This window comes from Ipomoea triloba, chromosome 13, assembly GCF_003576645.1.
Source record: "Ipomoea triloba cultivar NCNSP0323 chromosome 13, ASM357664v1".
Classification (NCBI taxonomy): Eukaryota; Viridiplantae; Streptophyta; class Magnoliopsida; order Solanales; family Convolvulaceae; genus Ipomoea; species Ipomoea triloba.
Window position 1 is genome coordinate 20,434,562 of NC_044928.1, and position 16,754 is coordinate 20,451,315.

General features: G+C 37.2%; 1 protein-coding gene and 1 long non-coding RNA gene across 2 annotated transcripts; both read left to right on the top strand.

Annotated features, from left to right (window-relative positions):
• The first annotated feature begins 658 nt into the window (after positions 1-658).
• LOC116002138 lies at positions 659-9,597 on the top strand. Its single transcript, XM_031242180.1, has 4 exons — positions 659-907; positions 1,700-2,556; positions 8,518-8,635; positions 8,915-9,597. The coding sequence occupies exons 2-4, from the start codon at positions 1,790-1,792 to the stop codon at positions 9,128-9,130; spliced, it is 1,101 nt and encodes a 366-aa protein (XP_031098040.1). The 5' UTR covers positions 659-907; positions 1,700-1,789; the 3' UTR covers positions 9,131-9,597.
• A 1,256-nt stretch (positions 9,598-10,853) lies between these two features.
• LOC116003051 lies at positions 10,854-15,922 on the top strand. Its single transcript, XR_004094603.1, has 2 exons — positions 10,854-11,256; positions 15,511-15,922. It is a non-coding gene; the product is annotated as an uncharacterized LOC116003051 (long non-coding RNA).
• Positions 15,923-16,754: the final 832 nt, after the last annotated feature.

Below are 16,754 nucleotides of genomic sequence, written 5' to 3' on the forward strand. Positions count from 1 at the left end.
GTAGGGATGACAATTTCAATCCGCCCCGCGGATAATCATCCGAATCCACCTCGCATGGATCGGGTTTTTTTGGGTGATAGTGGGTGATGGGTCGGGGGTGGATCTTAAAAATGTAAACCCGTGGTGGGTCGGGTTGGATTCGGGTTTTATGTACAACACCCGCCTAGCACCCCACCCGACCCACCATGTGTGTATACATATATATATATATAATAATAATAATAATAATAATAATAAAATAAGTAGTACTATATAGTTAATTATAAAAGTTTCAATAATTTTGGGTAACTTTTTAGTATTTTTATATCTAAACTACTAAATTTATTTTTTTAAATTAACAATTTAGTTATTATATTATAATATTTCTATTATTTTATGTTTTAGTGTAAGTAATGAATTTTATTGTTTAATTATGTCTAAGTAATTTTGATACTCCGTATTTTTTTTTTAAAAAAAAATAATAAATTGATAAGTGGTGGGTATCCGTAGTGGGCACCCGCACCCGGTGAGGATAGGAATGGATTCTAAAAAAGTCTACCCGATGCGGATTGGGGGTGGGGGTGGGTGGAGAAAATGAAAGATGGGCCGGGTGATGGATGTAGCCCTCCCAGACCCACACCCGACCCATTGCCATCCCTACTCCTTAGACACTGTCTGTTTCTCAGAAGGTCGTCTGCACAGTAGCATCGCGACGAGCCGACGACGCAACTTTCGTGGGTTCACCACGACACCACTCGGCTCTTGCGATGCCGACGTCTCACCTCTCAATCCTCACTTCTCAAGCCTCAAGCCCTCAACTCAACACCTGAACTCTTCACCTCTCTAAGCCCTAGTCCACAGACACAGTCGCTCCCTGAACGGACCTCAGGTGACAGGTGAACCTCACCTCAGGCAGTAGACACTCAAGGTAAATTTTTACACTCAGGGCTGCGATTTTGTGAATCTGCTATGAAAATGTATGCATACTACAAGTATTAGAAGAAAGTTAGAAAAACAGAAAGGAGAAGATAATTTAAATTTCATATTAGCTGCTGTTTCACTCTAATTGAAGTTTTCTTGTGCATTTAAAAATTTATAACTACTGGATATTTATTCTTCTTTTACAAAAAATGGAATAGCTTTGTTTCTGTTCTTGAGGGTTGTATTAAAGTTACTGAATAAAGTTTAAGTTCATTTCTTTTGGCTGAGGTTTGGGCATAGTTATATTGTTCATTCCAAACTCTTGCTACAAGAACTTAATTGTCCAGTCATCCCTGCTACGATGCAACTGCAACTTGTACAGGAAATTGTAATCCATCCTTAGATATCAGGAACCTAATGTTTCATTATTTGCACTTAGACTATCAGTTTCTCTCTGCTTTGAGTTTTTATATTACCTATGTATGATTAATGATAAAAGACGATATGCTAGTAACAGAAAAGGCTTTCTAGCTTCTGATAATATTCACATAAGTTCTAGGATGTTGAAATGATATGTACTATAAATTCTAGACGATATGTTGGACAGTTTGTTACTATGTTATGATCTATTACTTTTTGAATAATGTGTTTTTGTTTGGTTTTTCGGTAACCAACATAACTGACAGTTGGTTTTGTTGGTCGGTTATATCATTTCCTTGGGTCGGAATTTGGTGGGTTATGAAAGTTAAAAATTCTGATCTTTTTTTTTTTTTTTTTTTTTTTTTTTTTTTTTTCTCAGTGGGTTATGTAACCGACTGACCGTTTGCTCACCCCTACAACGGAGTCAGCTACAGTACTGCAAAATCTTTTCCCACTCCGGCCATCTTCCATGGCTCTAAGAAATGCAATAGAAGCAGCCACACTGCTGAGAAACCTTCGCTCTCAGAGTCTCTTCACAGTTCACAAGCTCCAAAACCCTATTGCTCCGTCCCATTTGATTTCATCGGATTTTGACCAAACTCTACGCCTTTCTGTAATTTCTCGAAGACCGCTTTCCATGTCCGATTTTTTCAGCACCAAAGTTGATACAGGTTCAGAAAATATCGATGTTAGCAGCGGCCAGAAACAGAATAAGAAGCCATTGGACATTTTCTTCAAAGAGGCCGTTGGAATTCTCGAAACTCATCGAGGCACGGAACATATAGAGGAGAATGATCATCTGAGGAGTAAGCTGAGAAAGTTGGAAGAAGAAGTGAGAGTTTTGCAAGAGAAAAGAAAAAAGGAAATAGAGGAGAAGAATAAGCAAAGGGAAAGGGAAGCAGAGGAGATAAAGAAGGCTATAAGGGCTGATGAAAATACGGTGAATGATTCTAAGCCCAAGAGCTTGCACGAATTGTTTGCAAATGACTTAACCAAAAATGGCAAGTTGTTAAAAACTTCACAGGCTTCGATGGAAGAGGATCTGATGGTTGGCAAGGGGCTATCCCCTGATATGGTTATGCTTGTGACTCACTTGTACGAGGAAGGGTACTTTAAAGATGCAAACTTTTTGCGGAAGAATAGGTTTGATATTACTTGCTTTGAGGATAGCTATGCCCGCCACTACATAAAGCATGCTGCCGAAGAGTTTGCAAATGATAATCAGGGGATTGCCAAGTGAGAACTAAACTATTTTTAATTTTATTTATTTTTTTAAATATTTATGTGTCTGCATGATCTTGTGCTGCTTATTATGTAGATTATCTTGCCCTCAAGTCCCTTGACATTAGTTGAATATGTATTTTTTTGATAGCTGCAATGTATTTAACTATCCTTCAAGTTGATGTGCTGGAAGTCTTCAGTCTGCTAACTGTAAAATTATTTTTTATATATTTGTTTTCATGTGATTTCTTCATGTTGAAAGGTGGGATGCATATGTTGAAAGCTCACAGGATAGTGTATTCAATATGTTCTATATTACACTCTACATACAATCTGTTCTGCATACAACATATATATATGCAAAGAGAAAGGAAAACAACAAAAAAAACTGGACTGGGCTGCCCAAGACTCTCCACAGCTCAAGGATACACAGCTCAATACTACACAATGCTCAATGACACAATGCTCAAGGAGAAATACTATTCTAACACTCCCCCTCAAGTTGGAGCATATATATCAAACATGCCCAACTTGTTACAAATATATTCAACCCTGTCTCTGCCGAGCCCTTTAGTGAATAAATCAGCCAGTTGATGGTTGCTACGAACATGAGCCATAGAAAGTAATCCTTGTTGAATCTTTTCGCGCACAAAATGACAATCTACCTCAATATGCTTGGTCCTCTCATGAAACACCGGATTATTCGAAATGTGTATAGCCGCTTGATTATCACACCACAGGCGTATGGGCTTCATCACTTCCACACCAACCTCCTTCAAAAGATTGTGCACCCAAGTTATCTCACACGTCACATGAGCCATTGCCCTATACTCGGATTCTGCACTAGATCGAGCCACAACAGTTTGTTTCTTGCTTTTCCAAGAGACCAAATTACCTCCTAGAAACACACAATATCCTGTCGTAGACCTCCTATCACTCAATGATCCTGCCCAATCAGCATTAGAAAACGCCTCAACATTCATATGTTCATGGTCAGCGTATAGAATACCTTTTCAAGGCGCATTCTTGAGATATTTTACAATTCGAATTGCTGCATCCCAATGAGTTTGCGTAGGTGCTTGTAAGAACTGACTTACTACACTTACTGGAAAGGCAATATCCGGACGTGTAATGGTGAGATAGTTCAATTTCCCTACTAACCTCCTATATCTCTCGGGAGAATCAAGGGCCTCCCCCTCACCATCTATAAGTCTAACACCTTGCTCCATAGGTGTCTCGCATGGTTTTGATCCCAATAATCCAGTATCATCAAGCAAATCTAACACATACTTTCTTTGGGAAAGAAATATTCCTTTTCGAAAACGGGCAACTTCGATCCCTAGAAAATACTTCAACACTCCCAAATCTTTCGTGTGAAACTTTTTCTTGAGAAAAGATTTAAGGGCTTCAATCCCTTTAAACTTTTTCTTGAGAAAAGATTTAAGGGCTTCAATCCCTTTTGTATCATTCTTGAGAAAAGATTTAAGGGCTTCAATCCCTTTTGTATCACTACCTGTGATCACTATGTCATCAACAATCCCTTTTGTATCACTACCTGTGATCACTATGTCATCAACATAAATAATTAAGAGAATGCATCCAACATTTATGTCATCAACATAAATAATTAAGAGAATGCATCCAACATTTGTATGCTTGAAAAAGACAGTATGATCACACACACTTCTCTGCATCCCAAACTCAGTAATTACACTACTAAACCTCCCAAACCAAGCTCGCGGAGATTGCTTTAAGCCATATAGAGATTTCTTCAGTTTACACACTTTCCCAGACTCCCCCTGAGCAACAAATCCAGGAGGTTGCTCCATATAAACTTCTTCCACCAAATCACCATGCAAAAAGGCATTTTTGACATCTAACTGATATAGAGGCCAATGATTAGAAGCAGCTAAGGAAATAAAGATACGGACAGAAGCTAACTTAGCTACAGGGGAGAAAGTTTCTGTATAATCAACACCATATGTCTGTGCATACCCCTTTGCTACTAGACGAGCTTTAAGTCTTGCCACCGTCCCATCAGGGTTCATTTTCACAACATAAACCCACTTGCAACCAATTGCAGTCTTATCGGTCGGGAGAGGTACCAAATCCCAAGTCTGATTATCTTCAAGAGCAGCCATTTCCTCTTCCATTGCATGTCTCCACCCATTATGAGCTATAGCCTGACTCAAAGTGTTTGGAACTGACACTGAATCTAATCGTGATACAAAGGTGCGAGATGAGGCTGGCAAATGATTATAAGACATAAAAGAGGAAATAGGGTGTTGACAATGGCGGTTACCTTTATGGAGGGCAATCGGAAGATCAGGATCATTTGACGTAGGTTGTGGTAGGGGAGGAGTATTCACCTGTGCAACTATCGGCGCTACCATATCCCGGGGTCGCCTAGAATACACGTGAGTAACGGGGGGTCTGGAAATAGATTCTACAGGAATAGTGATGGTATAGGTAAGGAAATCATCTTCTATTATTGGAGACCTACCCCCGAAAATATTATCAGAGAACACAGTTTCCTCAAAAAAGGTGACATCAGCTGAAACCAAATACCTACCCAAATCAGGAGAGTAACACCTATACCCTTTCTGTGTCCTAGAATATCCCAAGAAGATACATTTAAGGGATTTTGGATCAAGTTTTCCCTTTTGTGGACGGACATCCTGTACAAAACACGTACAACCAAAAACCTTAGGGGATAAGGAAAACAAAGGCTTGGATGGACACACAATTGAATATGGGATTTGACCATTAAGTACGGAAGAAGGCATCCTGTTAATGAAGAAACAAGCTGTGTGAACAACATCTGCCCAAAACACTTTAGGTACTTTCATTTGGAATAAAAGGGCACGGACAATTTCCAACAAATGGCGGTTCTTTCTTTCTGCAACACCATTTTGTTGGGGGGTGTAACTACACGAAGTTTGATGTAGGATACCATTTTGACTCATAAAGCTGGAAAAAGACTTAAGGAAATATTCTTGAGCATTATCACTTCTCAAACACTGTATGGTCTTATTAAATTGAGTTTTAATTTCAGCACAAAAACTTTGAAAGACATCAAACAATTCATCCTTAGATTTCGTGAGATATAACCAAGTACATCTCGAAAAGTCATCAACAAAGGTTACAAAATATCGGAAACCATTTTTGGACGTAACCCGACATGGACCCCAAACATCAGAATGGATTAACTCAAACAAGGAGTCTATTATTTGCCCTAGGAATGTAGGAAGTACGATGATGTTTTGCAAGCTCACATGACTCACATTGCAAAATAGTTAAGGACTCTAAACTAGGACACATCTTCTTCAACGTTGATAAAGACGGATGACCATACTGACAGTGCAACTGAAACGGGGAAACATTGCTCACCAAACCTGTAGATCTGTTTTCGGGTGAAAATTGCTCTAAGACATACAGACCGCCAACCTCCTTCCCCTTACCAATAATCCTCTGCGTCAAAAGATCCTGGAACAGACAGTAACCAGGAAAAAACATAACAGAACAATTCAGGTCACGAGTTATTTGACTAACAGAAAGCAAATTGAAAGGAAACTTTGGAAGATATAACACAGAAGAAAGGGGTAACGAGGAAGTTGCAATGGCACTACCTTTACCTAAAACAGTGGCTACAGACCCATCTGCTAGAGTAACGGTATAACCAGAAGTGATGGGTAGATATGTAGAAAGAATATTGGAGTTACCTGTCATATGCTCAGAAGCTCTAGAGTCAATGACCCATTGTCGAGATGCAGAAGAGACACAAGCAACTGGATTACCTGTTTGGATAAAAGTTGCAGAGGAAGACGCTTGATTGGATGGAGACTGCGAGGAAAAGGAAAGTTTCATCTGGTTGAATTTAGCAAACTCCTCATCTGTCATTACTCCCTTATGACCTTCTGACATGGAAGCCATATTAGCAGCCACTTGTTGTCTTGGCGGCTTAGGACACTGGTTTCGAAAGTGTCCTGGATCTCCACAGTTAAAACAAACTCGTGGTCCTCCACGTCCACCACGACCTCTAAAAAATCCCCCTCGTCCTCTAAAGTGGTTATTACCTCCTCCTCTATAGCCATAATTCTCACCAGTATTTCCTCCTTGTGATATAAGGACATTTCTTTCCTGGAGCTCGTTTGAATCATTATTTCCCGATGCATTCTGTAGCATGGAAAATACCTGATCCAAAGACTCTAAGTCCTTATTCCCCAATAGTTGAGACCTAAGGACATCATATTCTTTATCTAGGCCAGAAATCCAACTAAAAACAAGTAATTTGTCACGTTGCTTTTTCATTTCATCCACATCATTTGTTATGGGCATAGCAGCACACAAAGCAACACATACACTTTTAAAGTCATAGTAATAATCTCTAAGCTCACGTCCTTTCTGACTAGAACGATAAACTTCTTGAGATAATTGATATAACTTTCTCAAATTACTTGTTCCACTAAACCATTTGTTCACTAACTCCCACACCTCCTTTACAGTTTGGCAATGTTGCATGGACAAAATAATTTTCCTATCGATGCAATTAATTATGCGTGACAGTAAAGCCTTATCAGTATTTTTCCATTCCACAGCTAAAGTATTATCAGTAGGACATTCTTTTTCTAGGTGGTCTCCCTTTCCCATACCATCTAAATTCACTTTAATAAAAAATCTCCATTCAGAAAAATTAGACCCATCCGAGGCCAAAATTACATCAACTAATTTAGATGGTGTAGAAATAACAGTGATATTCCTTTCTTGTGCCATTTTAACTCCACCCAACAGATTCAACACAAATACTGAACTTCACCAAATAAAGGGTTCTGCTGTCCGTACCTCTTTTCACCAAAAAGAAATTGCAAACTTTCAACACCTCCTACCTCCCTGGACTCAGCACGACGAGGCGATTCTGGGAATATAAAATCCGTCCGGCGACGTCGCCGGAAACAGCCTCACGCGCCGGCGCGTGGCGGTGGAGCTGCTCGGCGGTGGTGGCGCGTGAAGGCGCGTGGCTTCTCCGGCGGCGGCGCGGCTTCTCCACCGGTGTCGTTTGGCGGTGACGACGACGACCCAAGCTGATCTGAGCTTGTTCTCCACCTCCAAAGCCTTTACCTGCTCCTTTCCCTCGTGCGGCAGTTTGGGAACGAAGCTACTGTCCGACTCTGCTGCAGACAGTGTTTCACTCTCCTCTCACTCTGATACCATGTTGAAAGCTCACAGGATAGTGTATTCAATATGTTCTATATTACACTCTACATACAATCTGTTCTGCATACAACATATATATATGCAAAGAGAAAGGAAAACAACAAAAAAAACTGGACTGGGCTGCCGAAGACTCTCCACAGCTCAAGGATACACAGCTCAATACTACACAATGCTCAATGACACAATGCTCAAGGAGAAATACTATTCTAACAGCATACATAACTTTATTGCTCATTTGGTATTTGATTGAGCTGTTGAGCTGAAAGTTATATGAGAATTGGAGTTAAATTTCACAGTCAGAGGACTTGAACTTGAAGTACAACTAGGATTTAAGCCCATAACATTGGAAAATGATCAAGTTTTATATTCCCATGAAATTTGTACCAAGGAACAAATTTAATCAAAAAAGTTGAAGTACCAGACTTGAACTTAATGAGCTGAACAAACCAAGAAATGTAGTACTCCCATTTTTCAGAATCACTTTCTATTTTCTTATTCCCTCCTGTTCTCATTGATAAATTCAGAAAAATGATGGTACTTGTATTTTTTTAAGTATCGTGGCCGAGTAATGATCTTTTTTTCATGGTTAAGGTTTTAGTCCCAATTATTTCAATTTTCAAGGATGAGCATTCAATGTTATGCAATTTTTTTCATCATTTTGTTAAAGTTCACTTTGTTACAGACTCTGTTCCTTTTTATGGCACAGTTGAAGCAGTTTATGTTGTCTTGCTTGATACTCATTTTTGTGAATTGTTTGCTCAGATGGCTTTCTGCTAGTGACTTGAAGAAGGTGGCACTTTTTGGTTGTCCTTCTCTTGTGAAGAAACATGTATATTCTGCCAAAATGTTGCGAAATTTCTTCAGGATTCAGGAAGACACTGTGAGTCTACTTCATATGGTTCCTTTCTAAACCCCTTTCATTCCCTCGAGATCTGTTATATCATTTATAGAGCATACAATAACACCAAAGTTTGGCCATTAGTCCTTTCCCATTAGGCCATGGAAACTAATTCTTGCTTCATGTGATCATGTCCTACATGGAGTACATGATTTGGGTGCCTTGTACACTTGCTGTGACTACTTTCTTTAATATCATTAATCATGCTTTCAGACTTTCCCCTTCCTTCCTTAGTTGAGTTCTTATTTGCTCTTATATCAGGTCTGCGGAAAATGTGCTTTAAGAGACTCATGTAAGTTTGTGAATCAGCGCATGTGGAACAGTAATGCCAAAACGCTTCAACTACATCACGTAATGAGGACTATCACTCTGTACGGCTTGGAATCAGTACCTACAGAGTTGGCCGTGCCAGAGGATATTAAGAAATCTGTGAGTCGGTTGCTCAAGGAGGTTGTAAAGCTAAGTAAAGTTTGTTAAGATTACTTCACAACCACATGATAAGCCGTCATTCTGCGTAGCTTACTGAAGTTGCTAGCGAAATATTATGTCCCCTAATCACATCCACCCAGCCTGTTTTCCATTTGATTGTCTTAATTACATTAACAGAGGTAGAAATTATTTTTCAATTGAATGGAGCTTCCAACAAGGGCGGGATTAGTCAGTGAACTTACGTCTGCATAACAAATAGCATCTCTACAATTTTTTTTTATCCACTTACAATAGTTTAAAGCTAACAAGGAGATGCTGGTTTGTTTCTCTGTTAAAACAGATAGACAAAAGTGCTTATTAGTTGCTGGATTTTATTGAATGAACCGAGTACTAATGAGAACTTTGACAGAATCAGATTTTGACCGAGATTTGTATACTATGAAGAACCTTTTTGTTTGAATAATCAGACCTTATGTGAAGTTTTAAAGTCTATAAAACGATATTTTCTGATAGTATGCGACACTCTCTTCTCAGATATCATCTTTGTATGCATAGTTTCTTTACGTTATATACAATATGTATATGCATATGTATTAGCAGAGAGAGCTGTGCTTTGAATACACTAGTGAATGGAACTGTTTACTTTCTTTGATTGAATTATTCACTGCTTTTCTTTGAACATTTGAGCAATTGATTCTGAGAACTGGAAGCCACTGAGCTTTACTTTAATAATTGCATTTGGTTGTTTCTGTATTTGAATTAATTAAAGATATGTAGAAAGAAGGGTGGCCTTTATTCTTGTATTTGAAATACACTTTTATCTACTCTTTTAGTTTTTGACACTAAATTTTACCATGTTTACATTCAAAAGTGTGGGAGCCATTGATTAAAGAGGCACCTCTGTTGAGGAAATATGTGTAGGTTTGCTGCCTCATCATTGGACTTGAAATTAATTTCCATCCACACCAGTTCGGACTAATTAAAAGGTAAGTATTGGCCCTTAGGGATGATAATTTAACTTGACTCCGATGGAAAAACACACAGGAAGATGGCGCCATCTCTGCCGACTCCATTTCTGCACAATACATGAGCTTCTTGAAGGTAAATATCCCATTTTAAACTCACATAGTGATTACGAACTCAAACAACACTGATTAGATATATTTTCAACTACCTAGGTTTTTAAAAATTTAAAAATATTTGTTAGCATAATCTTAGTTTTAATGTTAACAAACAATGTAACTAATAATTATATTTGAGTGTGCATGATACACAAAATATTTGTGTACTGGTTAGTTTTACCGGAAATATGAAGAAAAACAAATGGCAATCTTTCAAAGATGGAATGAATGAAAAAGAGCTAAAAGAGTTAGATTTTACTAATGTGCACCAAGCTACTTCAACAATGTTATCATTCTTCATCACCGAATTGAACTAATACTACTAAACCCGCCAGCCAAGTTTGATGCTATTGCTATGATTGCAAAAATAAATAAACAGTGCAACATCCAGACTCGAACCAGCGACCTCAGGATGGCAGAACACGCTCCAACTCCCCAAGCTGCTTCAACATTGCTGTTCCTCTTCATCACAGCTTATTGTTATACTATTTCAAAACGGTCCAGCAGCCCACGTGCACTCATCCGTTGAAAATTGAAATCTGCCCGTTGGAGCCTTTTGCTTTTTCCCGTTGCAGCAGCGTCAATTCCGCTCCATCTCTGCCTATAAATACAGCAGCTCACTCCAGGAACAGGAACACATTTTGCCAATCTTCCTCCATCCAGTAGAACATTCAGAGATAAAATCTTCATACCAATTATATTTGTTCTCAATCTTGAAGACTTGTGAAATTTATTCTTCTTAATATTTAGCCTTCAAGATTAGTTTAGGTTGAGTGTTGAACTTATATTTTTTCATCCTTTTATTCAACCCATGGACCCAAAAATCTTTAAACAACCTGTCTATTTAGAAACACAAAAAGTGTAAACTCAAAATCGTTATTGTATAAGGTATTTATAAAAGGACTAAGATAGTCCTTGGCGTGTAGAGACTAGAGGAATAGTCTTTGTGTAAAGCTCATCGACGAGGGGTGCTCGTGGGGATTGGTTGCGGTGCCTACCAAGGCGAAAGTAGACCGAAACTAGTGGATTGGAAAATCTTGAGGGGATTCTTAGGTAGTAGATTAAGCAAGTTGCTGAAGTACTATAAAATATCGGTCCATTCTTTCTCTCTCTTTACTATTCTATTATTCATCCTTAAATTGCTTCTTATTAATTTTTATTTACATATTGCATGACAACTATCGTTTAGTATTATAGCACAATATTTTAATTGCCTAATTCACCCCCTCTTAGGTTAAATCGGACTTTCAATATTGTTCATTGTTTATATGTTGTTTGTAGAATTGTAGGGTACATTATTTTTGGATGATATTGCTTGCTTCTTGATTTTTGTCTAGTGTATGTTTCTCATGATTATATTCATTTATGTGGTATAACTACTAGAGAGTGTGAAAATTAATTGCACAGATTTTGTTGAAATCTTGAAGTGGTATAAACCAGAGTGCAGTGATGTTGTTCAAGGTTTACTGTCAAGTTAATGGCAAAGATTAAAATTAAAAATTTTCTGAGCAATTTATGGAAATCTGTGAAAAGTCATTGCTTATGTGAGTAGTAAAAGTATACCGTTCTACACTTGTAATTTTCAATGGAATATATTATACTTACTCCAAATAGTCTTATCTGCAGTTTACTATTTAGCTCCAATTCAAGTTTAGGATGATAGCATGATGCATACCCATGCACTTTTAACACTATGTTTTGGTTCTTGAATAAACTTCATGGTTTAATGATAATTAGGCTATAGATTAGTCAGAGTCTAATGTTACTATCAAGCTATATCATGAAAAGTTCATTGTCATGTGATGTTAAATTGATCACTAGCCATAATGTAATTGTTCAGAAAATACAATTTGGATTGCTGGAGGTTTCTTAATACTAGATTAAGGCATCTATTAGGCAAGATTAAATTGTAAAGAGGCTACATGTGCTGCTGTAGTCCTAGTCTGTTACTTGTGTTTTGAAGATGCTGATGTGTTATAATTTGGAAAGGCATGGCAGTTGTGAATTTAATAAAATTGGGTATATGAATTAAAATGAGGATAATTACAATATGAAAACTTGCGTGTTTCTAAATTAAAATGGGGATAATTTTTGAATCAAAATCCCAATGAAAACATAAGTTCAAAGTTTGTATCATATACTCTGAAACTTGTGCTTCTGATTGAGGTACATTATTTCTGTTCATTAGGTACATTATTTTAATCAATAGGGTACATTATTTTAATCCTTCATTTTTGTGTGCTTTCTGATTTGAAAGTTGTGTTTCTGATTAAGGTACATTATTTCTACGCAATAGGTACATTATTTTAATGGATATGATACATTGTTTTTATGCATGATTTATCATTACTTTCTGTTGCGCATTCAGTGTATTCTTTTAGTAAATATCTTACTTCTTTGTAGAGCATGACTGAATTTATTCGGCACACCCTACCCCTTCTACTTAGAAATTTGATATTCACTAAACATTATATCAATGTGTTATGTTACTAACATTTTCGTTGCAGCAAATATATCTAGCCAGGACTTAAATCTTACATTACAAAAGGTTACAAAAACCTATCGGAAAAAGAAACAAACTACAATTACTTAACAGAATCAATATGAAAGATCATCAGATTATATGCTAGAGAACAGAGATCAAAGAGAAATCAAGACAGGTGCCGATATGATCAGGGCACTGCTCCTAGTACTGTAAAGAAAGAAAAAGGTAAAAGGAAAATTCAACATCAGCCTAAAAATGAACCTGGATTGCTCAAGACAATGATGTCACCTATGGAGGTAAACATACTATTGGCAAACCTCACTATTGGCCAGAAAAACTCTCAGAGAGATTGGTTTTGGATCATTGCTAGAATTTAGATTGTCCAGCTTGGACAATAGGTTGAATACCTATTTGGTACAAAATTTTGATGTGTGTATAGATGTGCTCTGAAGTTGGAGAATGAAGAAATGTTGCTGACAGAGGATGATGTGGAGAGCACATTAGGCCTCCCTAAGGGTGAGATTGAAGTTGTTGAAGGGAACAACTCAAATGCAACAGAAGAATACACCACCCTACTGGAGGAATGAAGAACGAGTTAGGGAATAGACAGTTGTTCGACTTTCCCAGGGAATAGTTGAGAAGAAAGACCATGGTCACCTGTTCAAAAGGAATTTTGTGGTATTTGTTGTTTCCAGTTTGTTCAAGGGCCACGCCAACATGACATCAAACTTTAAAATCTTGTACTTATTGTTAGATGTGAACAACATAAAGAATTTGAACTGGTGTAGGTACATTTTCAAAAGTCTTATTGAAATAGTACAATGTTAGATGTGAAAGATAAGACTTTTGAAAATGTACTCTAACAATGTACTCTTTCAAATAAGACTTTTGAAAATGTACCTACACCGGTTCAAATTCTTTATGTTGTTCACATCTAACAATGAGTACAAGATTTTAAAGTTTGATGTCTTGTTGGCATTGGCCCTTGAACAAACTGGAAACAACAAATACCACAACATTCCTTTTGAAGAGGTCACCATGGTCTTTCTTCTCAACTAACCCTGGGAAAGTCGAACAACTGTCTATTCCCTAACGCGTTCTTCATTCCTCCAGTAGGGTGGTGTATTCTTCTGTTGCATTTGAGTTGTTCCCTTCAACAACTTCAATCTCACCCTTGGGGAGGCCTAATGTGCTCTCCACATTATCTTATGTCAGCAACATTTCTTGATTCTCCAACTTCAGAGCACATCTATAAACATCAAAATTTTGTACCAAATAGGTATTCAACCTATTGTCCAAGCTGGACAATCTAAATCTAGCAATGATCCAAAACCAATCTCTCTGAGAGTTTTTCTGGCCAATAGTGAGATTTGCCAACAGTTTGTTTAGCTCCATAGGTGACGTCCTTGTCTTTAGCAATCCAAGTTCATTTTTAGGTTGATGTTGGATTTTCCTTTTACCTTTTTCTTTCTTTACAGTAGTAGGAGCAGTGCCCTGATCATATCGGCACCTGTCTTGATTTCTCTTTGATCTCTGTTCTCTAGCATAATTTGATGATCTTTCAGATTGATTCTGTTAAGTGCTTGTAGTTTGTTTCTTTTTCCGATAGGTTTTTGTAACCTTTTGTAATGTAAGATTTACTAGATATATTTGCTGCAACGAAAATGTTAGTAACATAATACATTGATATAATGTTTAAAATTTCTAAGTAGAGGGGATAGGGTGTGCCGAATAAATTTAGTCATGCTCTACAAAGAAATAAGATATTTACTAAAAGAATACACTGAATGTGCAACAGAAAGTACTGATAAATCATGCATAAAAACAATGTACCATATCCATTAAAATAATGTACCTATTGCATAGAAATAATGTACCTTAATTAGAAACACAACTTTCAAATCAGAAAAACACACAAAAATGATGGATTAAAATAATGTACCTAATAAACAGAAATAATGTACCTCAATAAGAAGCACAAGTTTCAGAGTACATGATACAAACTTTGAACTTATGCTCTCATTGGATTTTGATTCAAAAATTATCCCCATTTTAATTTAGAAACATGCAAGTTTCCATATTGTAATTATCCTCATTTTAATTCATATACCCAATTTTATTAAATTCACAATTACCTTTCCAAATTATAACACATCAACATCTTCAAAACACAGGTAACTATAATTACAACAGCACATGTAGCCTCTTTACAATTTAATCTTGCCTAATAGATGCCTTAATCTAGTGTTAAGAAATCCACAACAATTCAAATTGTATTTTCTGAACAATTACATTATGGCTAGTGATCAATAACATCACAAGACAATGAACTTTTCATGGTATATAGCTTGATAGTAACATTAGACTCTGACTATAGCCTAATTATCATTAAACCATGCAGTTTATTCAAGAACCAAAACATATAGTGCTAAAAGTGCATGGGTATGTAGCATGATATCATCCTAAACTTGAATTGGAGCTAAACAGTAAACTACATATGAGACTGTTTGGACCTTGTGGTCTAGTAGCACCCGGTTGCACTCCCATATGGAAGGGGGTGGGTTTGAGCCTCAGTAGAGACGATATTGACTCTTGACTCTTTGTCCTTCAGTAGTTTGAGAAAGTAACCTTAAAGAACATCACTGTACTTTTATTTATATCATTTCAACCAAACTATGCAATTAATTTTCACACTCTCCAATAGTACTTTTTAAAACCCTAGGTAGTTCAAAATGTATCTAATCAGTGTTGTTTGAGTTCGTAATCGCAATGTGAGTTTTGGTATGGGATGTTTACCTTCAAGAAGCTCTTGTATTGTGCAGCAACGTAGTCGGCGAAGATAGCGTTGTCTTCCTGTGTGTTTGTAGCAACGGAGATGGCGTCAAAGAGAAAAAGAGGGTTGTTGTGTGTCTGTTGGTCTTCGTATGAGGGAGAAGCATGTTTTATATTAAAAGAAGAAGAAGAAGAAAGAGCACGACATGTGTCACGTCGCGCATCTAACGGCGCCGTCTCTCTAATGACGTCGTTTTGAACCTTAGTGCATGCAATAACAATTACGCACCAGCTGGGTGCAAGTAGTGCACCAAACATGTAATCTCAACTCTTTCTAGACTTTTATAGTTTTATTCACATCAAGTGGATCTCACAAAAAAATAAATTATTTGGAGTAAAGACCATAAAAAAAATCCCGACCCTATTTGTGAAAAAATCAATCTTAATTTTTTTGTTCTGCAAAATATTTTTTATTTTTTTAAAATCATTGATGTAGTTGCCCTCAATCTTTATTTTTTGTACTTACTTATTTTGATTTATGGTCCATAATGCTATGCGGACCCTGACTCATAATATAAATGGTTGATTCCCCTTATCCGTCATCAACTATCAATCGTTATATCGTGGACCTTAGTCCTATACGATGTTTTAAAATGCAGTATCTGTAACACAAGAGTGCTGAAGCTCGAACCCACCACCTCCCGTATAAAGGGAAGGGTTTGATGCCACTGGACCACAAGGTCCTTGGCTTGTTTTAATTTTTAATTTTGACAACAACTATTTGTTGTTCAGTTTATGTTTTAGGTTTTTTTTTCTAAGGATTAAATAGGCCATTCAACTGCACACCAATTGCAATTGAGTCTCTGAACAACATAAGCTCATGCAATTCAACCTAAAATGACCTATTTACCTGGAAACTTACTGATGTGGCAATTACTGAATTTAAAAATACATTTTTAAATAAAATAATTATTTAATTTTTTTTTAAAAAAACACCTTTGTCTCCGCCGAAAAAGAAGTTTACGTCTCGGGCCGTCTCCCTGGCCATGGAGATGAAGCTCAGGCCGTCTCCCTGGCGCTTTCATCTCCTAAGGTGGCTTCGTCTCCGGTCGTCTCCATGGCCAAGGAGACGACTTGAGACGAAGCATACCCCTTAATTTCCGGCCAGAGATGAAGGGGCTTTTTAAAAAAAATATTAAATAATTATTTTATTTAAAATTATTTTTATATTTGATAACTGCCATGTCAGCATGTTTTCAAGTAAACAGGTCATTTGGATTGAGTTTTGCGTTGT